Raw genomic sequence first — 26,202 nt, forward strand, 5'->3', positions numbered from 1 at the left:
TTGTGTATGTGCTTTCTCACATGTTGAATCCATCCTCGTGAGTGTTGTGTCATGTGTGATGAAAGACAAAACTTTCAGGAGAACGAACCTTGTACAAAGGTCTTTGCAAAATATAAAAGAATGTTATTGGAAATGAATGTCATTTTTGGTGCAACATTTGCATTTAATTGTTTAGTTAGCATTTTCATGTACACCATATAATACATTTTGTAAACTGTCATTCAGGAGTCCTAGTAACAGTATCACATGGGATAGTTTTGTACAATCATAAATGCCAACACCATCATCATAAAATTTTTCATTCATAACCTATTTTGTGCTTATCAGTAATCTGCATATTTGTAACTGTACTTGCTTGAACAAAATCGTGGCTCAGCTTCACTTTCTCTCACTCTGTTTTCCATGGTTGCTGATAGCATTTGTTAGAACTAATTTTGTGTCCAGTTTTCTTCAGAGAATATTCCTGAAGTTTATATTCTCTGCATGAAGTGACTGGTTGCTGACTAGTATCATAGTTTCTGGAAAAGATATGGTTAGGATTGTTGCAATGCCAGTCTTCTACAGATGAAACTTTGCTTTATTTTTCACATACAAAAATACAAGAAGGGGCTTCCCTGGTGGCGCAGTGGTTGGGAGTCCGCCTGCCAATGCGGGGGACACGGGTTCGTGCCCCGGTCCGGGAAGATCCCACATGCCGCGGAGCGGCTGGGCCCGTGAGCCATGGCCGCTGAGCCTGCGCGTCCGGAGCCTGTGCTCCGCAACGGGAGAGGCCACAACAGTGAGAGACCCGCGTACTGCAAAAAAAAAAAAATACAAGAAGAATTTGTCAGTACTTTCGCTTCCAGCCATAATGAAATAACTTACCAGACTAACCCATACACCATACACAACTATAAAGCTGCACAAAACAAATGAGATGACTGCTTTTAGGCAGTGGACCTCATTCAGGGAATCAAATGAAAATATGTCAAAGAAATAAATGAAAATATTACCTTAATACTTGAGCTGATCAGAGAAAGGAAAAAAATATTTTAAAAATTAATAGAAACTCTAGAAATGAAAAATATAATACAGAAATGATATTTTACTAGATCAGCTTAGCATCAGATTGGAGAAGTAGGATAAAAGAGTCTGTGAACTTAGAGAGATAAAGAGAAATTAACCAAACTGAAGAATGAGGAGTCAAAAGATAAAAGAAAAATTAACAGAACCTCAAGCATCTGTGATACAATGTTAACATACTTATCATTGGAATCCAAGAAGGAAAAGAGAGTGAGAAAAGGGAAGAAAAACTACTTAAGGAAATAAGGGTCACAAACTTCTCAGATTGATGTAAGACACCACCTCACAGATCCCAGAAGCTCAGTGAACGCCATGCAGATTATGTATGAAAAGAATCATCCCTAAGTTAATAATAGTCCAAGTGCTGAAATCCAAAGATTAAGAGGAAATCTTGAAAGTCATCAAAGGAAAACAGATATATTGCATTCAGAAGAACAGTCATATGAATTATGAATACTTATGTGAAGATGCAGTAAAGGCCAGAAGACAATGAAAAGACATTTTTATAAAGTACCAAAAGGAAAAAACTGAAACTGTCAATTCACATTCAGTGAAAATATCCTTCATAAATGAGGGTGAAAAAAAGGCATAATGAGACACATGAAAGCTCAGAGAATATGGTGCCAGCAGAACAGCAAACACACTAACAGATGTCATTTAGGCTGATGGGAGATGATCCCAGATAAAAATTTACATCTATGAAAAGGAAAGAAGAACACTGGAAACAGTAAATAGCTGGGTAAACATAAAATTCTGTGCTTTTTCATGTAATTTTCTTTAAACCAACAATTGCACAAAAGACAAGGCAATGTGAATGGAATTATACTGTTGTATGGTTATGAAGTAGGAAGCAGAAAATGGAAAGAATGAAATGAATAGTGTCAGGTGTGATGTGAGATGTGAGAGAAAGTTTGTAGTGTCAGATTTGAAGAGCAAACATTTACAGTATTGATCTCATATGGACCCATTGAGGATTCATATTCTTAGCCCTAAAGTAACCACTAAAAAAAATGAGAAGAGGTATAGGTAAGAATTTAATAGAGAACATAAAATGAAACTCTTAAAAAGTATTTGGGGGGCTTCCCTGGTGGTGCAGTGGTTGAGGGTCCGCCTGCCGATGCAGGGAACACGGGTTCGTGCCCCGGTCCGGGAAGATCCCACATGCCGTGGAGCGGTTAGGCCTGTGAGCCATGGCCACTGAGCCTGCGCGTTCAGAGCCTGTGCTCCGCAACGGGAGAGGCCACAACAGTGAGAGGCCAGTGTACTGGAAAAAAAAAAAAAAAAAAATTTAGTTAATAGAAACAAAGGTGGGAAAAATCAACAGAGATTAAAATAGGAGGAATGAATGGAAAACAAATAGCAAAATGTTAGATGTAAACTCACTCGTATCAATTATTACAATAAATGTAAATGGACCAAACGCCCACTTAAAAGATAGAGATTGTCAGACTGAATAAAAAAGGAAGATACATCTATATGTTGTCTACAAGAGACACATTTGAATATAAAAACAAGGATAGTTAAAAATAAAACGAAAAAATATACAACGCAAACATAAAGCATAGGAAGGTGAACAAGTCTACATTAATATCAGACAAAGTAGACAGCAGGACAAAGTAGTACCAGATATAAAGAGGAACATTGCATATTGAAAAATGAGCGATTCACCAGGAAGTTATAACAATGAATATTTATATACCTAAAAACAGAGCATTATAATTTATAAGGCAGAAACTGGCATAATGAAGGGAAAAATAGAAAAAACAAAAATAATAATTGGAGATTCTTAAAATATTCTTCTTAAATAATCATAAGGAAGTTGTCAAAACAACACTATCAACCAACTTGATGCAGTTGGTACTTATAGAATATTATGCCCAACTATTGCGGAAAACACATTCCTTTTTAATACCATTCTTGGGGTATAATTTACATCCCATAAAATTAGCACATTGTAAGTGTATAATTTAATGACTTGTAGTAAATATATAGATTGTGCAGCTATTGGTGCAGTCCAGTTTTAAAGCATTTCCATCCCCCCAGAAAGTTTCCTTGTGCCCATTTGCAGTTAATTCCCATTCTCACACCCAGGCCTAGGGAGCATTTGATCTGATTTATACACCTCTAAGAATATTTTAGACATTTTGTAAATGAATTAATAAAATATATCCTTCTGTATCTTCTTTAACATGTTTTTGAGCATCCATTTTGTAGCATCAGTAGTTCATTCATTCTTATTGCAGAATTGTATTCTATTAGATAGATATGCCACATTTTGTTTATCCAGTCACTAGTGGATGGATATTTAGCTTGTGTCCACTTTTCAGCTATTATGAATAATGCTGCTATCAACATTTATATGCATATATTTGTGTATATATATATAATTTCATTTATCTTGGGTAGATTCTTAGGAGTGGAATTCATGAGTCTTATGGTAAGTTTATGTTTGACTTTTAAGAAACTGTCACATTGTTTCCATAATGGCTATACCATGTTATATTCCGACCAGCAATGTATAAAGATTCCAGTTTCTCAGCATCCTCACCAACACTTGGTATTGCCCTTATTTTTTTAAGTCATTCTAGTGGATATGAAATCATATTTCATTATGGTTTTAATTTTCATTTCCCTAATGACTAATGACGCTAAGCATCTTTTTGTGTGCTTGTTAGCCATTTGTATATATTCACTGGTGAAATGTCCCGATTTTTTGCCCATTTTTATTTTTTTTTATTTTTTATTTATTTTTTAAAATTTTATTTATTTATTTTTGGCTGTGTTGGGTCTTCGTTGCTGCACGCGGGCTTTCTCTAGTTGCGGCGAGCAGGGGCTACTCTTCGTTGCGGTGCGCGGGCTTCTCATTGCAGTGGCTTCCCTCATCGTGGAGCACGGGCTCTAGGCGTGCAGGCTTCAGTAGTTGCGGCACGGGGGCTCATTAGTTGTGGCTCATGGGCTCTAGAGCACAGGCTGAGTAGTTGTGGCACACGAGCTTAGTTGCTCTGCGGCATGTGGGATCTTCCCAGGCCAGGGATTGAACCTGTGTCCCCTGCATTGGCAGGCAGATTCTCAACCACTGCACTACCGGGGAAGCCCTTTTGCCCATATTTAAAATGAGTTGTCTGTCTTCTCACTGGTTAAGAGTTCTTTATATAATCTGAATACAAGTTCTTTATCAGGTATACAATTTGCAAACTGTAGTTTGTCTTTTCTTAATGTTGTCTGCGGTGGAGAGAATTATGGCCCCCTCCAAAGATATCCATGTCCTAATTTCTAGAACTTGTGAATATATTACCTTACATTGTAAAAAAGACTTTGCAGTTATGATTAAGTTAAGCATCTTGAGATAGGGCAGTTATCCTGGATTAACCAGGTGGGCCCACTGTAATCAAAGAAGTCTCTGTTCAGGCAGAGAATGATAAATACAATACTATGTAATCTCAGTCACATGTGGAATCTTAAAAAAAAAAAAATCACAGAAAAAGAGATCAGATTTGTGGTTACCAGAGGCAGGGAGTGGTGGGAGAGGGAATTGGAAGAAGGTGGTCAAAAGGCAAAAACTTCTTGTTATGAGTACTAGGGATGTGATGTACAATATAACTATAGTTAACGCTGCTATATGATCTATGTGAAAGTTGTTAAGAGAGTAAAATTTAAGAGTTCTCATCACAAGGAAGAAATTTTTTTGTTTTTTCTATTTATATTATATGAGATGATGGATGCTAACTAAACTTACTGTGGTAATTATTTTCTAGTATAGGTAAGTCAAACGATTATGCTGTACACTTTAAACTTATACTGTGATATATATCAATTATATTTCAATAAAACTGGAGGAAAAAAAATGTCCTTAGGGAAGAGTATCAAAGTAAAAAAAACAAACAAAAAAAAGATAATGAACCAGAGGTTGGAGGGATACACTTTAAAGATCGATGAAGGGGCCATGAGCTAGTGACACAGGTGGGCTCTAAGAAGGTAGGAAAGGTAAAGGAGTGGGTTCTCCCTTGAAGCCTCCAGAAGGAATAAAACCCTGCCAACACTTTGATCTTAGACTTCTGACCTCCAGAACTGTTAAGATAATAAATATGTGCAGTGTTATAAGCCACTGAATTAGTGGTGACTTGTTATGTTACCCATGGCTTAAGAGTTTTCCATTTTGATGAAGTTCAGTTCATCAGTTATTTTATGGATTGTGCTTTGGGAAGTTTCAGAAATTTTATAGTTTTAGTTCTTTCACTTAGGCCTGTGATGCATTTTGAATTAATTTTTATTTATGGCCTGAGGTAAGGATCTGTGTTTTTTATTTTGGTTTGGTTTTTTGATACGTAAATATTCAGTTGCCCAGCCCATTTGTTGAAAAGGTGATCTTCTTCTCATTGAATTGTCTTGGAACCTTCATCAAAAGTAAATGGACCATGACCATAAATGTAAGACTATATTTCTGGGTTCAGTTCTGTTCCATTGAAATATATGCCTATTCTTGTGCTAATATCACTATCTTGATTACTGTAACTTCATAGTAAGTTTTAATATCAGGTAATGAAGTCCTCCATCTTCCTCAAAATTATTTTGGCTATTCTCAGGCCTTTGCATTTCCAAATAAATTTTAAAATAAGCTTTCAATTTCTTAAAGAAAGCCTTCTGGGATTTTACTAGGTATTGTCTTAATTTTTTGTTAGATATATTGCTAAGTGTTTTATCCTTTTTGATGCTGTCATGATGGAATTGTTTTCTTAATTTCATTCCCTTATTGTTCAGTGCTAGTATCTTATAAAGATATTTCATATCTTTTTTTGGTGGTCCTGTGAATTTAAGAAGTCAGATGTATAACTATGCAACTCTTATCACCTGCCACAGTGACAACGCATGCTAACTGATTGGATGGCTGGATTTTGACTTCTGACTACTAGATCAACGTGTGCTTGTTCCCTGGGAGGTGGGAATAATTTGCAGTCTGTCCAGCCAGAAAAGGGTGTGGGGGAGCATTGATGCCTCTCTGCTTTGATAAGAGATATCTTGGTTCTCTCACTCTGTGTGTGCTTGACCCACTGCAGAAATTCATCTTGTCCCATTGTCTTTTAGTCCTCTCAGCAGAGGCAGTCCCCATTAAAGAACTTTCTTGTAAGCTCCACTCAACAAATTTTGATTAAGTCCCCCCACACCCCCCACTTCAAGGATAACTGGAAAATTAGCTGGGCACATTGATGACTTTGTCAATGCAAAGGTAGTTCTGGATGCTGAGAATATCTGGTGCTGGCAGATTCAGTGTCTGGTGAGAGCCTTCTTCCTCATAGTCATCCATGTTCTCACTGTGTCCTTACATGGCAGAAGGGGCTAGCTCATTTATTAATTAAAGAATTTTCCCATGTGTTCCTTAGAATTTCCTGCATATAAGATCATGTCATCTGTGAATAAAGACCATTTTACAACTTCCTTTCTAATCTAGATGGCTTTAATTTTTTCTTTTCCCTGTAGTTCACTGGCCAGAACCTGCTGAATAACATTGAATAGAAGTGGCAAGAGGGGACATTCTTGCCTTGTTCTTATCTTAGGGGAAATGTATTCAGTCTTTTACCAGTATATACAGTGTTAGCTGTGGGTTTTCATGAATGCCTTTCATCAGGTTGAGGAAGTTTCCTTCCATTCCTGCATTGTTGAGAGGCTTTATCATGAGTGGGTGTTAGGTTTTGTGAAATACCTTTTCTGACTTTTAAGGTTAACATACTTTTTTTTTTCTCTTTATTCTACTAATATGGTATATAACATTAATTCATTTTTGAATGTCATATTAACCTTAATTCATGTTCATATGTGTAATCCTGGTTACCACTTGGTCATTTTATATGTTGCTTGATAATGTTTGCTAATATTTTTGAGGATTCTAGTGTCTATATCATGAATGATATTGTTCTATAGTTTTCTTATGAAAAGATGGGGTGGGAAATGAAAGATTGATTTGTAAAGGGGCATGAGAAAACTTTTGGGGAGGTGGTAATGTTCTGTGTGGATATACGGGTGTATACATTTCTCAGAAGTCTTAAGTCTGAGGACTTGAATAGATATTTTTCCAAAGAAGATATACAAATGGCCAATAATTACACTTAAAGATACTCAACATCGCTGATCATTAGGGAAATGCAAATCAAAATTACAAAGAGATACAACTTCACACCCATGAGGATGGTTACTACCAAGAAAAACAAAAGGAACAGAAAATTACAAGTGTTGGTAAGGATGTGAAGAAATTGGAACCCTTGTGCACTCTTGGTGGAAATGAGGTGCATAGAGGTACAGCCTCTATGGAGAACAGAATGGCAGTTCCTCAAAAAATTAAAAATAGAATTTACTGTATGATCCAGTAATTCCACTTCAGAGTACATACCCAAAAGAATTTAAAGGAGACTCTCAAAGAGATATTTATATACCTATGTTCACAGCAGCATTATTCACAACAGCGAAAACATGGAAGCAACCCAAGTGTCCACAGCAGATGAATGGATAACAACAACATGTGGTCTGTACATATCATGGAATGTTATTCAGCCTTAAGAAGGAAGGAAATTCTGACACATGCTGCAAAGTGGATGAACCTTGAGGACATTATGCCAAGTGAAATAAGCCAGTCACAGAAAGACAAAAGTGCGATTCCACTTACATGAGGTACTTAGAGTAGTCAGAATTACACAGAGAGGAAGTAGAGTGGTGGTTGTCAGGGCATGCGGGGGGAAGGGGCAATGGAGAGTTACTGTTTAATGGGGACAGAGTTTCAGTTTTACAAGATGAAATGAGTTATGTGGATGGATGGTGGTGAAATGAGTTATGGGGAGGGTTGTCCAACATTATGAATGTACTTAATATCACTGAACTGTACACTTAAAATGGTTAAAATGGTAAAATTTATGTTATGTATATTTTACCACAATTTCAAAAAAAATTGAAAAAATTCTTAGGTCTGAATTCCAAAAATATAAATTTTATTTTTATGTAAATTATAATTCTAAGTTATTTTAAAAGGAAGGACAAGGGAAGAGAATCTGTTGGCCTTCTAATATTACTGTTGCTTCTGTAACAAATTTCTAATGGATAAACTTTTTAAAAATTTCTAGACAGCCTAGGTCACATCACAGTGATAATAAAATACAATGTAAATATCCTTTACAAATATTGCCGTGTTAAAGAAAAAGTCCTTGTAAATCAACCGTACTCCAATAAAAATTAATTTAAAAAAAGAACAGTAACTAATACATTAGTAGGTGCTTAATAAGTATTGATGAATGAATGAGTGAATAAACAGCAAAATTAACATTAAAAAAAGAAAAAGTCCTATGTCTTGATTTAAGGCAAATTACCCTTTCACTTATTCTCAGTGAATGTTCTAGAGCTACTCTCATCCTTTTTCCCTCCTGGCATCTCACATAACTCACCTATATGTACGATCATAAATGTCATTCTTACATTGAAGTTTAAGTAACAAGTATACAACAATTCATTCTTGAAAACCTTGCTTCTAGGTGAAAAGTTATTAAATGAATACTATTTCCATTAATTTTAATGCAAAAAGTGACATGTTTTTGCTCAATCCAAGATACACAGTTTTCATACATAGCAAAATAAATCAAGTAAACAATGAAAAAATTTTATATGGAACAAATATAAAAGTAAATGCATTTAGTTTGATCACAGAATGTAGTGTGGTGATTTACTGTCCTCCCGAAAGGAGGAGGCAGAGTCTTTAGATGTAGGTTGGTAGAGAAGTCCAGATCATTCGTTGGGAGAGGCAGGAGGATGAGACCTGCCACACTCACATGGAACTTAAAATAGCACATGACTCAGAGAAACACCTCGGTATAAAGAAGGGCTACAGAGCATCACACTTCGAAACGCTTGAAAGTTCAGTGTCTTTTAGAAAACGCCACCTTGACCTTCTCGCTTGGTGTCTGAGTACACAGAAAACATTTGGTTTCTCCCCCAAACTCTTGAGTGGAGGAAATTGGTGAGTATGTCTTTGTCTGAGATTGTAATGTCAAAACTTTCTGTAGCATATATATGTAAGGTGTTTTGGATGAAGACTTCACTACAGTGAAAAATAATTTGTCATCTGAAAAGTGTGTAATTTTTCAAGAGTGTTCAAAGGTCGTCGATCAGTTAGTGTGGGAGGTAGGTCTGTGTTCGCAGTGTTTGGAGAGGGACTAAGCCTGGGGGGGGCTTCTTTGCTGTGATACACGGCTGATCACCTCCCTCCCACAGATACCTCCTCTGGCTCAGAAGACGAAGGCTCGGTGCAGGGCGACTCCCAGGGGACCCCCACCTCCAGCCAGGGCAGCATCAACATGGAGCACTGGATCAGCCAGGCCATCCACGGCTCCACCACCTCCACCACCTCCTCCTCTTCCACCCAGAGTGGGGGGAGTGGCGCCGCCCACAGGCTGGCTGACGTCATGGCTCAGACGCACCTAGGTGAGTGCCCTGCTGGGCAGTCGTCTGCGTTATTCTCGTTGTCCTTACGTCTGAGTGGCTGCTGAGTAACCCTGCCCTTTTTATTTTGGAATTTCTCTATTTGCACATCTCGGCCATGGAATCCATCTGAGGGACAGAACAGAGCCCCACTCTCGCTTCTGGGCTGCTTTGTTGTGTTGGTTTTACTGTTTTGTGAAACCCTTGGTTTTACTATTCTTTACATCCCAGACGTCTCCTACAGCTATAATTTCAAGAGTTTTCTGCTTGTAGGGGAATGCGTTCTTGTTCATTAGAGAAATTTGCAGCCGTATCTGGTTACATACTTTCTTCTCCTCATGCTAAAATATGCTCCTAAATGAAATTTTAATTATGCTAATAAACAAGGCTGGGGACTTCAGAGTGAGTTTGCCCTTACTTTGGAAGTCACTTAAGAAGGGGAGGCTTTCATCACTACTGCTTATATGGTTTTCTGCCATAGGCGTTCAGCTTTCCGGGGTGGTTCACGTTACTTTGTGTGTAGGTTCCATGGTACATGGGATCCTCTGTATTTAAAAAAGCACAGAGTTAGGAAGCATTGGTAAGATGTTCGGAAATAGTGTAAAACAGGAGATGAAGTGAGAATTGTTAGAGGAAAGGAGCATATTGGATGAGCAGGGGGTTGCGTGGAGGGGGTAAGGGTCCTGTTTCTCTGCCTGCACCCTAGCCCCCCACTCACTGCGCCACATTCGTCTGGTGTGGAAGACACAGCATGAGGTCCAGATCTGTCTGATCCATTTTCAGCTGTGGATTGAGATTTTTAAACATTTCAATAAAAAATTATTCACAAAGTAAATTACTTGCTTTGAATGTGGTGCCAAGATGGTTCAGTATGTTCTCTATTCAAATGGGGTGGACCAGAGTCAGCCGCATCCAGGGACGTGGAAGCTGCACCTCCCTGTGCAGTGGTTGATCATCGAGCACAGGGCAGGTGCACGGCATCCTCCCACATCTATCTTCTTATCCAAAAAATCCACGTTTAGAAAATAGGTAAGTGAAATGAATGAATGAAATACTCTGCCAGCTTCTCAAACTCAGAAAGTATTTCTAGATTATTGGCTACTTGACAGAGTCAGAGGAATTCCAAACTGACTTCTCAGGACTTGGCCCCAGTGGCACTTGCTCAGCATGAAGTTGAGGTTAAGAGCAACAGCCTTTTCAGAATCAGCAGTGAGACTGGTTGTCTACCAGCAGGACACAGGCAGCCGGTTGGGAGGGCTGGGTCTGGTCCCAGTTCTCACGTTAACAGCTGCTGGCTTCTTCAGAAGTCAGTATTCCCTGCTCTACTTTTTTAGTGGGAGAAAAGGAATGATACTGTCTTTCCTTTGTACCCATTGCGAGTAAAAAGGAGAAAATAGGAAAATTCTCCACAGTTTTTAAAGTAACACTCACATGCAAAGTAGTAGTATTAAATTTCAGTTTAAAACGTTTTCAGGAACATACACTGGTTAATGTGTACTGAGAACCTCTATTTGAAATCATAGATAAGAATTAAACAGAAATTTATATGACCATTAAAGATTTTTAGATGCTAAAATTTCTTCCTGTGTATTTTGGAACCTGAGATAGCCCCGAGGCTCAGTCAGTGTGCTTTGTCTGGCAGCCACATGGGCAGGGGAGACATGGAACTCCCTCCACCTCTGCCCCTCGCTGTTACCTTAGGAATGTGTGTTTTCTGATTGAGTGCACTTCTAAGGAAATATCAGGAATCTTACCAAGAGAAACACATAATTTTGAACAGATTACTCCCTGCATTTGTTTCTCCCTTTATGTAGTTACATGTGGAATATTGGAGGAAATTATAGCATGGAGAATTAAATTTATCCAAACTATAAAATGTTGCATTACTCAGGTACGTTAAGTCTCAGTGTAACCTAAATATAGCTTCTCAGTGTGTGACATTTCAGTAATTTCTAATTTGGCACATAGATAAGTTCCTAGAGTATCCAGGAATTTTCTGTAAATATGAAAAAAAATTTTTGAAAGAAAGCAGAGGCAAAATAATAAAATAAGAAAAAGAGAATTAAAATATTTTACTCCAGGGATTCCCTGGTGGTGCAGTGGTTGAGAGCCTGCCTGCCGATGCAGGGGACACGGGTTCGTGCCTCGGTCCAGGAAGATCCCACATGCCGCAGAGTGGCTAGGCCCGTGAGCCATGGCTGCTGAGCCTGTGCGTCCGGAGCCTGTGCTCCGCAACGGGAGAGGCCACAACAGTGAGAGGCCCGCGTACCACCAAAAAAAATATATATATATATATACATATATATATAATATATATATAATATATATATATATATATATATATTTTACTCCTGTGGCAAAAGCAAAAGAAGTAAAAAGTCAGAATTGGCAGTGTTCAACCTTTTGTTGAGGCCATCAGAAGCCTACAAATAAGAAAATATCGTGTGTATGTCTGTGTTTTAAGGAATTTAGGGTCAAATAAACCACCAACTTGTAGTACCTCTGGTCCCTCAAGGTGAAGTACTTGGATAGAGTCTGTAGAAACCTCTTTTGCCCAAAGGGTAGAGGAAAGACAAGTGGTTAAAGACTATGAAGAGGCTGTAACAAGTGGATGGTACTTCTGCTTTGTGGTTGTTGGAATGAAATCCTGCGTCCTTGTGAGTCCATCCTGACAGCATGACAGGGACACTGCACGTGCATCTCCCATCAGGCTGGCTTAGCATACCATGCGGTCCCTGTCCAGGTGGTTTTTCCTCCTATGGCTCTGCTTGTTGTTATTCACACTTAAAACACTGACAATGAGGGCTCAAGACGTTCCCCATCCTGAGATGCTAAGGCCTGAGATGTGCACATTTGTGACACAAGAAGATGGACGTGCCATGCGACGGCTCCCTGCAGCTCAGACAGAACAGGGCCTGCACATCATTAAGGGCCCTCTCTTCACAATGACAGAGAACCAGAAGGTGTTTATTTAGAACCTCTGTGCATGTCGTGTTCTTAAGACAGTTGGAAAGGAAAGGATCAACACCTCTGAAATATCTTATCATTATCAAAAGTCAAGGAGCATAATTTAGAGTAACCAGGAGAATTAAAGCAACACTTTGAAACTTCAAGAGGCATGTAAAAGGTACTAGAGTAACATATTATAGGAATTAGTAAGCTACATAGAAATGGATAAGCTGAAGAGAAACTATTAATACATTTCTAGATTAAGAAATAAGAACAAAGCATAATAGATAACATTGTTGTATATTCAGAATCAAAATTTGTATATTCAGGGAATTAAAGAGACTTCTATATGAGCTGTTCTCTTATTTTGTAGCTCCAGATGTATAGGTAAGGTCTGTGTCCCCTTTGTAACGGACACATCTGAGATGTTATCACATTCGGGTTTCATCTGCATGTGTTGGGGGTGTATTGTCATTAGCCAGATATTCATAGAAGTTATTGCCATTTCCAGACTATCTTAGAATTCATCAGCATGAATGCTGCTTTTGGTGTGTGTGGTTTGTATCAGCAAGGAAATTCTCATCAGATTTCTTGCATCTGATCCTGGTAAGCAGATAGATGTGCCCCCATGTGCTTCATGCATAGTTAGCCTGGAGCCTGGCAGCTGTTGTCTGGACCTAGATTCTGGTGTTCTAGGGAATTTGTTCAGAGGGCTGCATAGCCACCGTTGTGATAAATTACCCTAACTTATTTATGTATAATCATCCACAGTATCAAAGAATTCTTTTATAATCTCTTTATCAATACTTTTCAGACATTTACACTCTTAAAATATTAACTACACACCGAGGATGGTGATATTAGCAAAGCCTGCACACTTGGGGCTGGGGTATCCCTGCAGCTAGAGCTTCATAATTCGAAGGCAGGGTCAGTGAATTTTTCCAGGAAAGGACCAGAGAGTGGATATTAGGCTTTGTGGGCCATGCAGTCCCTGTGGCTGCTGCTGAACTCCGCTGGCTCAAGAGCAGAAGACAGCGCATGAACCATAGGCATGGCTGTACCCCCGCAAAACTTCCTTTATAAACGCGGCTGACAGACCACCCTGTGAGCCACAGTTTGCCAACTCCTGTTTTAGAGAGTTTTAAGCCACGCTATTGAAAAAGTAAGCAGGAAAGGAAAATTTGCATTAGGTAACACAAAGCCGATGAGACTCTTCCGTCAATTACTGCGTGTTTCTTGTGGCTCTTTGGGTGATACAGTACTAAGAGAGAGAGGGATCTCTCACTGGCCGACATGACTGTGGGAATTTTTAGTTAGGTCCTAGGTCTGGCTTCTAATCCTGCATTGTCTTGCTTAGTTTGTAATAAAGCTGAGATCTGCACAGATACTGAAATTGAGTGAATGTCACCATGGATCTTTTTCTGTCCCCTTGTCGAACATCTTTAACCACTGATCCTTTTCCAGCTGAGATTTTTCTATATCTTTCTCCATTCATTTTTTGCTATGTTTCCTTTTCTGGGGAAGAAAGCTCCTTCTTTCCAAGGCTCATCTTTTTTTTTTTTTTTTTTTTTTTTTTGCGGTACGCGGGCTTCTCACTGCCGTGGCCTCTCCCGTTGCAGAGCACAGGCTCCGGATGCGCAGGCTCAGCGGCCATGGCTCCCGGGCCCAGCCGCTCCGCGGCATGTGGGATCTTCCCAGACCGGGGCACGAACCCGTGTCCCCTGCATCAGCAGGCGGACTCTCAACCACTGCGCCACCAGGGAAGCCCCCAAGGCTCATCTTTTCATCCTCATTCTGGATTCTGGCTCCTCCCAAATCTGCTAGCTCAGCTCTTTTCTCTTTTGTATCTTAGCTTCCCCCACCGGTGAACCGGAGCTTTGGCTGTGATGATCACTCATTCCCTCCTCTCCCGGCCTGCACCACACCCTGGTTCTCCTTCCCGCTCTGTCCTTTCCTCTCCTCTGGTGGCTCCTCTCCCTGCCCCGTCTCTCTGTGTTCTTGCCCATTTCATCCACTCCCACAGTTTTCGAGGCCATCTGCTCTTTCACGATCTTCAGATCTGTACTTCCTTCACCCGTCCACATTTCAGAGTGCCTCTTGACCCTGCACCTCAGCCCTACGCTGTGTCCCCAGGTCGGCTCATCTGACAAGGTCCTGCACTCCCAGGAGCGGGCTCCAGACCTCGCCATCCTTGGCTCCTCCTTCCACAGACCAGCAGAGGCCCTGTTGCGTAGCGTTTGGCTACCCTGTGTCTTGCAGGCCTCCTTCCTCTCCATTACTGCTCCCAGGACCCTGCATCCAGGCACCTCACCTCCCATCTCAGTGCTGCAGCCCCTTCCAGCCTCATATCTGTCCTGTTCATATTGTCCTTGTTGCACTGTTGATGTTGTTAGGGCACAGATCTGCTCCGGTTTCTTGTCTCCAAAAATGCTTTGGGATTTTTGCCACTCGAAACTGATTTTGTTTATTTGGATTTTATACTTAGAATCAAAGTAATGATTTTTGACCCACAAGTATCCTAACCCTTCATCCAGTGCCTGCTCCATGCTGCAGGAATACCTCGGAGCCTGCCGCTCACACTTTGGTGCACAAAACCAACCAAATAGAAGGATGTCTATTCAGTTCTTCTCTTTCTCCCAGTGTTCAAATGCAGTCATTTACACTTAATGCCATGAGTTTCACAGACTCTTTCTTGGAACTCATGAGAGGAAAGGATTCCCACGCAAGGGGAGAAATGGCAGAGCAGGAGCCTTTGGGCCTGAGAGTGAGGATGGCAGTGTCACCGTCACTGCAGAATGTCACGGTATAGTGTCGCTTGTGCCCTCAGACTTGGTGAGGAGCGAGTAGCAGCACTCTTGTTCCACAGGTGAGAAGACCCAGGCTTAGGAAGGTGGATGTGATGCCAAGGGCACCCAGCTAGTGAGTGGTCAGCAGGAACCAGACTCCTATCTGTTGGGTGTAGGAGCACCTGCTCGTGACACTCCAGTCTTGCTCCCTCCTCAGTGTCTGTGTTCCAGCTTGGCCCTGCTTGTTGAAAACAGAACAAGAGCTCCTTGCAGACAGAAATGCAATTAAACTTTGCATAAACAGTAAAAGTTCCAGCATCCCCATCACAATCCTACTGGGTCTGTGGTCTGTACAGGCTTGTGATGATTGGAGCCCTTCAGCATGAATTTGAATTTGCAGATATAAAAGTCAAGAAGCTATTGTCTGAAGTTAAAGATTTTTGTTCTGATATTAGAACATCCCGAGATTTGTCTAAGGGTAACTATCCCATCTTTATGGATTTTTGTGGCATAAATGTGGGAGGTAGGCCGTTCCAGTTCTGAGAACCTATGTAATGCTTCTAAAGTCAACCTCTGAGAGCCTTGGCTGAGAGAAATGTTTGAATATAGAACCACTGAGCCCTTTCTAACTATCTCCAGGTTTAGTCTGCAAATTTGAAAAGCAACTGTGAATCACCATTAGCAGTATCACACACACTCTCACAGGTAACCAGAGTATACTGTTCTGTCCTTGAGTGATTATTAAAGGATTAAGGAGATAAATCCTCACTTATATTGTCATGTGTCAATATGACATATGGGTGAGACACAAGTAGAGCTCTCCTGTTGGGGGCTTCTGTCAGAGCCAGGGAGGTTGGACATTCCTGGGGAAACCAAGGAGGAAGTCCTGCTCTTCTCATGAGCTGCGTGTGGAAGATGGGTCGGTGCGGTAGGCAGCTGAGCAGCGTCTCCAGCAGCCAAGCTGGATGCTCTGCCATGAGGCCAGCTCCTTCCCTCAGCATCGTTGCAGGTGCCTTTCACCACGTGTCACCTCCATATTTTCATTGAGGAACCTGGTTTTCTGCTGCCATGTGGAGGGCACAGCCATGTCATCTTAGGAAGCCAGGGCAGCTGGGTGGACGGGTGGTCTGAGGGCCTGTATCGCTTTCTGCTCAGTGACTGTAGAGGTTGGATGGACCGTAGGAGACACAGGAGGGGCCTTGTTGATGGATGGAAGGCTGGGTCCCTCTGAAGTCGTTTCTCCTTATCTATCGTCAGTTAGTGGACCACGAGCACATTGCTTTCTACATGTGAAAACCAGATTTTCTCTTTTTCTTCTCTTCATTTAGAAGTTATTTGGGGACTGAAAAATAACAGGTTGGGAGATAGGATCTCTGACCACTGATCCCTGAGGTTCCCAGTCATATAGTTAGAATTAAAGAAAGCTGCTTTTCAGTGCTGTGAGAACCATAAGCATGTTATCTCTAGTCATCAAGTGCTCCAGTGTATTCATTCTTATGTTCATTCATTCTTTGAACTTTTACTCCAACATTTGCTGAGTGCAAACAACATGAGCTGGGTGTTGTACAACTTCAGCATCTGAGTAGGACACAGGAGCTGGGCTGAGCTGGATGCCTGCAAGAGCAGGAGATGAGGAAGGAGTTAGTTCAAGGAAGCAGGGAATTTCTAATGCAGAGCTGAGCAGGAAGACCAGCTAGTAACCTGAAACGGTCATGGCCAAAACAGCTGTCCAAAGCGGGTGTATAGTTGGCAAGAGTAACAGACTAAAATCCGGAGTGGGAGGGGGATGCAGTGAGATGGGACCCCTGGTACTGATGGCTCCAAAACAGAGATACTATCATGGAAGACGGGTGAATTACACTTCCCTCCCACCTGCCCCTTGTGCCTTGATTCCAGATTCTTAAGGAACCCATGTCAGCTGCTGGGAGCAAAAGCCATAGAGAGGTGAATGAGACAGGACCCACCTGTCAGGGAGCAGATGCAAAGATGTCACAGTAGCTCTGGGGCAGTCACGGTGGAGGTGACACCTGATAGGTGGCTGGAAGGTTGGCCACCATTTTTCTGTTGATTTTGAAAGTATTGGGAAATTGATCTAAGGAACAGTGGGTCATCTGGCTCAGAAGATACGAACCCGCTCTGATGAGAGTTCTTAATCTTTGAAATGCTCCTGTTGCATATGGACCTGATTGGCCTCATGCCTGGGGCTGATGAGCACTTTAGACCTTTGACCCTGCACCTTCAACCAGACCCTACTTTTTCTGACCCGTCAGGAAGTGTTTCTTGAGCATCTGTTACATACAAAGGTCTTTTCAATATTCGCAAAAGATAGGTAACAGAGTTAAATACTTGGAGTCCTGATGTTTATTAAAATAAAATAGGGCACCATATATCACTGCAATGGAAGAATGTTCTTTGGCTTCCTAACAGAAGCGCGCTGCTGGGCTTATAATCCTACAGTGACAGCATATGTGGGGAGTTTGAAAGGGAGGGGGAGAGGAGCTAACATAAATTTGGAAAGCACTTTGAAGTCATGCAGCTGTCACTGTTCCTATTTTTTAATCACCAGATGTATTGGAATCGTTATTTTTCCCAACTTCAAAGTGGAAGTGAGTACGTCTGCTGCCCAACACAAAGACTCAGTGGCTGCCACCAATGATGCAGCTACAGCGTAACATAAACACAAGTAAACCTGAGTAAAACGGAACGCAGTGAACTTACATTTTAGCTGCTTTTGTTTTATGTGGCTAATTTGAAATGTTGCTCATCATACATTGGCATCTATTATATTTTTGTTTGAAATATGGGGCCCCGGGGAGTTAACTGCTCAGCCATGGAGAATTAGATCATTTTGAAACATGAAATAAAGTCTATTTGGCAAAAGCACAGGTAGAGGAGATGAGAAGAATGAATGCAGTGTTTGAAATATTAAAGAGGTCATTTGAACGGTCCTCTTCTCTCCCTCTTGCTCGTCCCCTCAGTGATCTGATAAAGCATCCCAGCCGCACCCTCCTCCCTCTCACAGGTACTCTTTTTCTGGGCTAAGATCTAAGAAATTGCCCTTAAGGGTGTGTGTCAGTTGGCTCAGGCGGCCATAACAAAGCACCTTAAACACGGCTTAAACAAGAGACATTCAGTGGCTCACAATCCTGGAGGCAGTAAGTCTGAGCTCACGGTGTTGGCAGTTTCTCCTGAGGCCTCTCTCCTGGGCGTGTAGACAGCCGTCTTCTCTGGGCATCTCTGTCCTCATCTCTTCTTATAAGGCACCAGTCAGATTGAATTAGGGCCCATCCTAGTGGCTTTGTTTTGCCTTAATCATCTCTTTAAAGACCTGCATCTCCAAACACAGTCACCTTCTGAGGTCCTGGAGATTAGGACTCAGCGTGTGAATTTTGAGGAGACATAGTTCAGTCCATAACAGGCTGGACACTCCTGGAACAGGGAGTTGAGGAATGGGGAGCTGGACTCTGCTGATGGCCTGTGTTTAGGGGCTGATGCCGATTGTTATCTTCACAGAGATCTCCAGGCTCAGACCCTGGAAGAGTAGTTGTTGGTGCAGAGAGCTGCCCATGTGTTCCTCTCCTAGCATGTCTTTCTGTGTGCCTGGTGACGCCAGTGCTTGTATCTGTTTATCTATGTAATCCCCACTGTAACTCAGAGGTAGGCATTGTCATTGTCACCCCCTTTTACAGGATGGGGAACCGAGGCATAGGAAGGTCAGTAACCAGTCCCAGGTGATCAGCTCTGAGACGCGGACCTGAGGACCAGTTGGGCAACTGCTGGCGGCCCAGCCCTCAGCCCCCGTGCACATTTCCACACACTTACTGGTCAGTGTGCCTAGGACTGAGGGTCTCCCGAGTCCAAGCACCTGCATTGGTCACGCTGATTGCTATGTTTGAAGCTTGCTTAGGAATTCAGATTAATATTCCTTGGCCTCAAGTCTTACTCAGTGTAATGTCCCTTAACTTACGCAGGCTCACTGACACAGAAGTCAGTCTTCACTTCTGGCGGATTGGGTACTTGCCAATCTGCCTACTTGTTAAAATTACCTGCACCCTCAAATGAGTACCTGTGGGCTTCTCGAGGTCGTTTCTAGACATTTGCAGAACGGCTAAAATTTGAGTCCCCAACGTGTATGTTCCCAGCGGAGTCGACAGGCCACGCCCCGGCTTCTAGTTTAGAGCAGTCTGTAAACAGCGTCCTTTATGATCTCTTCGGTGCTCTGTTTTACCTCACTCTTGTGCTTTATGTTAGTGATTTCACAGTTTAAACTGGCCCTCACGTGTAGTGCCAAGGTGGGCAGTGTACAGAGGAGAAAGGCCTTCCAGTACCTGCTCCCCTTTTAACAGCATAAAATATTGTGCTTCTGTCACGTGGAACTATAGACTCTTGACAAGTTTTTATCTAGTAAGGATCAACAAATCAAAATTAATAGTATAATACTCATTATTAGAACTTAGTATGTATAAAATGACATGGACATTCTCATTTGACATGCTCTCCTTAATGTCTTATTTAATAAATACAAAGTCATGCTTTCCCCATTTAACCATTTAAGTGCTTAACTTTATCATCAAATAATGTTATGGGGAAGGCCTGCTGTACGTTTCATTGTGCAGAACACGGAACCCCATACACATTAGATGTAAACAGGTGTTTTCTGAATGACTGGACTGTTCAGTATTATTCATGCTAAGACAAATAATAAAATAGCTACTATTTCCTAAATGTTCACCTTCTATCAAGAAATGTTCTAAGTACTTTACATATGTTAACTCATTTAATCTACCCAACAAGGAGGTAGTTGCCATTGTTCCCATTTGATGGATGAAGAAACCAAGGTATAGAGATCAGGATGCTTCCAAGGTCTCAAGAATTTGCAGAACTGGGATTCAAACCCCAGGCTCTCTGCATCTAAAGCTTGAGCTCTTAACTGCCTCTACTATGACTGACAAGAAAATTACTCTTTTATGAACACATAACTTACAGTGTCTTTTTCCTTTGGCCAGTTGAAGACATTATTTTAATTAAAGTGCTACAGTGATTCGTTGATGTGACACCTGTAGTGATGTTATTATTGTAAAGATCATCTTTATGCTGAGATTTTTATAGTAGTTTTTGATTCAGAATCTTTTTCTCTTCTTAGGATGTGGCATTTTTGAAACCTTATTGCTTACGTAGCCTTCACAATAACTGTATCATGATAACCAGAAAACTTACAATTTGCTTCTTTACAGAAAATCACTCTGCACCTCCCGATGTAACCACTTACACCTCAGAACACTCAATACAAGTAGAAAGGCCGCAGGGCTCTATGACGTCAAGAACAGCCCCAAAGTATGGCAATGCCGAGCTCATGGAGACTGGCGATGGTATGTCTTCCAGCAAGTTTTTCCTCCTTTGTAAATTCTAAGTTCTGCTAACATGCTTTCTGTGCCCTGACTGGATGTGTTTCTTCTAGTGACACAGTCGGCTCATTGACTCATCAGGTTCTTTATGAGCCTCCCTAGAAGGTGGCATAGTTACAGGAAGTGCAAAATGTCTCCAAGGGGGCCAAGAATTATTCCTTGTAGGAAAAATGTCAACGTTGTAGGAATTTTGTCATGAGAAGAAAAAGATTTGATAAAATTCTGATGTTTTTGCTAATGAATAATGTTGATTCCACAATTAGAAAATTAGTGCAGGTATTAAGACTGTGAATGGTTACTTGGAAGGGCAAGATGGAGCTAAACGCAACCAAAATAATGGACAAAGATGGGCAGAATGGTGCTTTAGACTTTGGAAGAAAGACGGTCCTTTTTCCTCCAGGTTGGAAAAAGTATTGGTGATTTGATAAATACAGCCATTCGGGTTCTCTCTTGTTCCTTGAATCTTTCATCTTGGTATGCTCTGACATATTCCTGTTACCCATTCTAAAGTGACAGACTTGAACATGAACTTCATGCTTTATTCTGCTTTCCTTGACCTTCCAGAGTCATGAAAGTTAGACTGGAACCCAATGATGATATAAAGCATTATTTTCTTGGAAGATGGCCAAAATAGCCTCTGTGTGCCATCCATCCCACTATGCTTGTGTCCGTGACACTGTGACGCGGGGGTGATGAGGAGGCCTGGACCCAGCCTCTAACAGGCAGATGCCTCTTCACTGTGGTCAGATGAGGTGATGAGGAGGCCTGGACCCAGCCTCTAAAAGGCAGATGCCTCTTCAGTGTGGTCAGAGCCCAAGGTCGCTGGGTTCTGAGTTCTCTGTTAGTACATTTGAAGTCACTCCAGTTTCCAGTATGATTGGTTTCCCTGGAATGCTTCTCAGTATCAAGGTTTGCTTTAGTCCTCTACTAAGTTCATTGTTTATTGAATTGGTCATTACTGTTACTCTTCTCATCACCATTTTAGTAACTTTGTTGTCTTTAAAGTTCATCATCTTCACCTGCTCCCCCAGGTAAATTCATGTATTGTCCAGTCCAGTGCTGTGATGGTGTCTCGTACCAGAACCACATGGGGCACTTGTTGGAAAACAGATTCTGGGCCACACCCCAGACCTAACACATCAGAAGCTCTGGGCTGGGTCCTAGGATGATTTGTGTGTGTTCTAAATTAAGCTGGAGCACCAGTGGCCTTGTGAAATGATCTCTGGTTCATCCAAACCAGATTAACGGGGACTATTTAATGGGGAAATTTTGTGTTTAGATATTGAGAATTCTGGGTTGTATATTTTTATATATTTTCAAGATTGTAAAATATTTAATGTCTCAATTCTGAAAGTGCCCATAGTGTATTTTGAGACTGTCTATTAAAATGGTTTTTATTTGATAGAAAAATTTCCTTGAATTCTGTCATACTCGTTCCAAAAGCTGAGTTCTGTTCTTGTGACACTGTGCCGTGGAGGAAGGGCTTTGCCTCGGTCAGCATGGGAAAGACCCTCTCTGGTCGTGGTTCTTCTGTCTGAGAACTGTGAAGGTTCCAGGCCTTCGTATTTACCAGGTTCAGGTTTCCAAGCACTTTTCAGCAGGAATGAAATCTGCCTGCAGAGAGTGCATGTGATCCAGTTACGGATTTAGCATCTTGGTGCTCCATTTTTTCATTTATTTGGGTTATGTAAAGTTTTTTAAATTTCATGCCTTTTTCATTGATCATTTCACTTATTCAGTTTTGAAAACGATGTCACATTGTCATGAGAAATGTATTATACGGTTGGGTCTATTTTTCTCAGTACACATGGATAAATATATGTAAGTTCTGTATTATGTCAGAAACTGAATTTAGAGACTTTTAATTGCTCTGCTTCTAGAATGCATTGCCTAAATGTTCACTCAGGAGAGTGGGTCTGAAAGACATATAGGAGGGACCTGGCCATTACCTGCAAGAGGACAAGGCCTGCCAGCGGCACTTGTAGAACCTGAGTCCCCTTACTTTCAGGGGCGGCAGCTGGAGGCTGAGCACAGTGGACTCAGGGGAGATTGGAACTTGGGGAGGGTCTCACTGCTTAATCAGCTCTCTGACCCCCAAGGACACAGGGGACCCTGAGACGGTATTAATAAGGAGATGACAGACCCTGTTTTAGGAATAGAGGCGGGACCGAGCCCAGTCTATTGTCCGGAGTTTTTCCCAAGGTCACCAGAGCAGGACAGTTCACAGTGTAAAAGGGAATCATTTCTGCTACATCTTTATGCTCTCTCGAGGCTTCCTAGCAAGGTCACATGCTAAGACTGTCCACCTAGGAATGTTCTCGTTGAGCAGCAGTCGTCTTAGGTGACACTGAGGGGCTCCCAGCCCTGAGATGGGGCAGGGTGTGCTGTCACGGCTGTTTTTACTGTGGCTGCTTGTTTACGCTGGTTCATGCTCACAGTCAGTCCACCTGCCCCATGGTTCTGTTTTTCAGGAGTGCCTGTAAGTAGCCGGGTATCAGCAAAAATCCAGCAGCTTGTCAACACCCTCAAACGACCCAAACGACCACCATTGCGGGAATTCTTCGTCGATGACTTTGAAGAACTGCTGGAAGGTGAAAGAACCCATTCCTACCCGCTCTTCCGGTGTTTCTGTGACCCTATAGAGTATAGTGTTTTTCTACCAAGGCTGTTAGACTTTTTAAGAACAGTAATCTTGGTGTTCCTGGGAAGACAGGGATCCTGCCTAGAAACTGTAGGTACTATTCCCCAAGGTCCCTTTAAAGATACGCCAGTCCCGGCACAGTTGGGTTGATACCATTTGTGTGTCACTCTCAGCAGAATGCGATTTTGTCCCGTGAGCCAGGCCTGTTTCTAAGGACTCCTTGAGGCTACAGGAATGCTGGTGTTGATAAATCATAGACAACCTGAGCTTGCAGCAGCGCGTTCTCTCTGAATAGGCTTTAGAGGAATGCAGAGTGAGCCGTGGCAGATCTCACCTTCCTCGTGACAGCTTCAGGAGCTGGTGTTCTTAACCCCTGAACAGTCCTGAGCCTTTTAACACAAACAACTTAAAATTGAAACAAAGTACTGCTTGTTGTATCAAACCCAAACTGCTTATTTTCTTGCTCTTTATACCACAAGTAAGACATAGCTGATTTTCTAGCCAGCAGGTGGAAATTGTGAATCATCAACTATAAGAGAAACCTTTCCCAGAAGTGGGAATAATCTCTCAGATTCTTACCTATGTAAAGAGTTGGGCAAATGGTTTTTATTATGGGGCGTTTATTTTTGTTATACTTAAGAAAATATGTGCTGTACTAGTTATTCATAGTAGCTGTAGCAAATTCAGATTTACATCTCAGTATTTAAGGGAAAAATATAATTCAGCAAGATTTGAGCTCTTTGGAGTCAATTATTACTAGTGTATGTCGATAACCGATGTTTTAAACATGGCTATTGCAATCCTAGACTCTAGGCATGTTAAAATGCATAGTTTTACTTGTCAGTTTATAAATGCATTCAGGTCTCCCTAAGTTCCACACCCTGACTTTGCCTTGGAAATTGTAAGAATTAAGTGCTTTTGTTACATCCATGAGGCTCATGTGTCAGTCATAGCTCTAATTCTAGAAAAACACCTGTGCATGTTTCCTGTCCTCTAATAAATTTCTAACTCAAGTGTAAGTCTTCTAGCTTCCTTAAAAGGAATAAAAAAGTGATTGTGCTAATATGGATGTGTTTTTCTTGAAAACCTTTTGTGTTCAAATGTATTTAGTTCAACAACCAGATCCAAACCAGCCAAAGCCAGAGGGAGCCCAAATGTTGGCGATGCGTGGGGAACAGCTGGGTGTGGTTACAAATTGGCCCCCATCTTTAGAAGCAGCGTTACAGCGATGGGGGACCATCTCACCAAAGGCCCCGTGCTTGACCACGATGGACACGAATGGGAAACCTCTGTACATCCTCACTTACGGTAATCCTGTGAGGCTTATCCACCTTTTGTTTGCTTGTGCCTGCACATAACTGTCACTTTCAGGGTGGCCGATTCATATTTGTGTTGCCTTATGTTTCTAATACAGAAATAAATGGAACCTGAAAGGAATATTATAGGAAAATTATTTGGTTTGAATATGAAAAGTTACTATTTGTTAAATGTTTTTGAGTAAAAACCAGAAAGTGATATAAAAAATTAGTGACTATAACTCTAAGATGTTAGATTTTACCTCTTGGAATGTATATTAATTAAATTAATGCTTTCAAGAAGGATTGGTAGTTAAAGAATGTATATCAGAACTCTTTGACATGCGTCACTCAGAAGGAACAGAATCTGTTTCCAAAGTGCTTTTTCAGAAAGCAAGAGAAACAAACTTTTCTTTAATTCTTTATTCAGTACCATTAATGTAGTCCATAAACTTGGAAATAGTTAACTGTACCAGAGAGTTCCTTTCTCTTTGCTCCACGGATTAGAGACAGAGAAAGCAAATTTTCAGGTCATTTTCACACTCTCTGTTACAGTTTTGCAAAGAAACAAGCTTCATAACAAAAACACCAAAATGGCTTATATTATGTCTGCATGTATGAGGTTAGATTACCTTTTTTTAACTTTCAGTTTAGTTTTTATGATGATAATGCTCTTCTAATTGCAGGTAGGAAAGAAAGTGTTTTCTCCATTAGCAATGGAGGTCAAGAGCCAGGTGTTAAGTATTATAGCCCAGCCTTTTAGTGGGTGTGGGGCCTGTGAGGCACCCACTGTGCCTCAGTCATTATCCTGTGCATCTCATGGAAGGAAATGGGATTTAGGAGCATATGTTTTCATAGTCTGATTTTTTTTTCTGGCTTTGTTGGGAAATTCTGAGTGGATAGAGGGTATTTCACCCATCATGAGGCATAAGATTCATTTTTTAAAAGTTATACTCTTGGAAATAGATTTTAGTCAGTCAAAAAGAGGACTTTCCTGTCTGACCTTCATCTCTTGCCAGATTCAGCCATGGAGCTGATTGTGTACTGTTTTCCAAGCATCATTTATTGAAAGACTGTCCGTTCCCCTTTCTTGGCTCCTTTGTCATAAATTAGTTGACATACATGTGTGGGTTTATTTTGGGGCTATTCTGTTTCATTGATCTATGTGTCTGTTTTTGTGCCAGTATCATACAGTTTTTCATTACTGGTAATTTTGTAATGTCAGGGAGTATGATGTCTCTAGCTTTGTTTTTCTTTCTCAAGATGGCTTTGGCTATTTGGGGTCCTTCATGGTTTCATACAAATTTTAGAATTGTTTGTTCTATTTCTGTGAAAAATGCCATTGGAATTTTGATAAGGATTGGATTGAATCTATAGATTGCTTTGGGTAGTACAGACATTTTAACAATATTAATTCTTCTGATCCACGAGCAGAGAATATCTTTCTATTTATTTGTGTCATCTTTAATTTCTTTCATTAAAGTCATAATTTTTAACATACAGGTCTTTTACCTCCTTGATTAAATTCATTCCTAGGTATTTTATTCCTTTTGATGCAGTTGTAAATGGGATTGTTTTCTTGATTTCTCTTTCTGATAGATTATTATTAG

The 26,202-nt window shown here is 41.1% G+C and overlaps 1 protein-coding gene across 4 annotated transcripts in view; it reads left to right on the forward strand.

Annotated features, from left to right (window-relative positions):
• Positions 1 to 26,202, forward strand: part of DIP2C (disco interacting protein 2 homolog C) — a 359,289-nt gene that overhangs the window by 212,223 nt on the left and 120,864 nt on the right. For all 4 annotated transcript variants that reach the window (XM_081228458.1, XM_081228459.1, XM_081228460.1 and 1 more), the window contains 4 exons: positions 9,310 to 9,519; positions 20,486 to 20,620; positions 23,128 to 23,247; positions 24,408 to 24,605. In XM_081228458.1, coding sequence (XP_081084584.1) covers positions 9,310 to 9,519; positions 20,486 to 20,620; positions 23,128 to 23,247; positions 24,408 to 24,605 — 663 coding nt within the window. The remainder of the gene's footprint in view (positions 1 to 9,309; positions 9,520 to 20,485; positions 20,621 to 23,127; positions 23,248 to 24,407; positions 24,606 to 26,202) is intronic.

Source organism: Mesoplodon bidens (genome assembly GCF_964165515.1).
Source record: "Mesoplodon bidens genome assembly, chromosome: 3".
Classification (NCBI taxonomy): Eukaryota; Metazoa; Chordata; class Mammalia; order Artiodactyla; family Ziphiidae; genus Mesoplodon; species Mesoplodon bidens.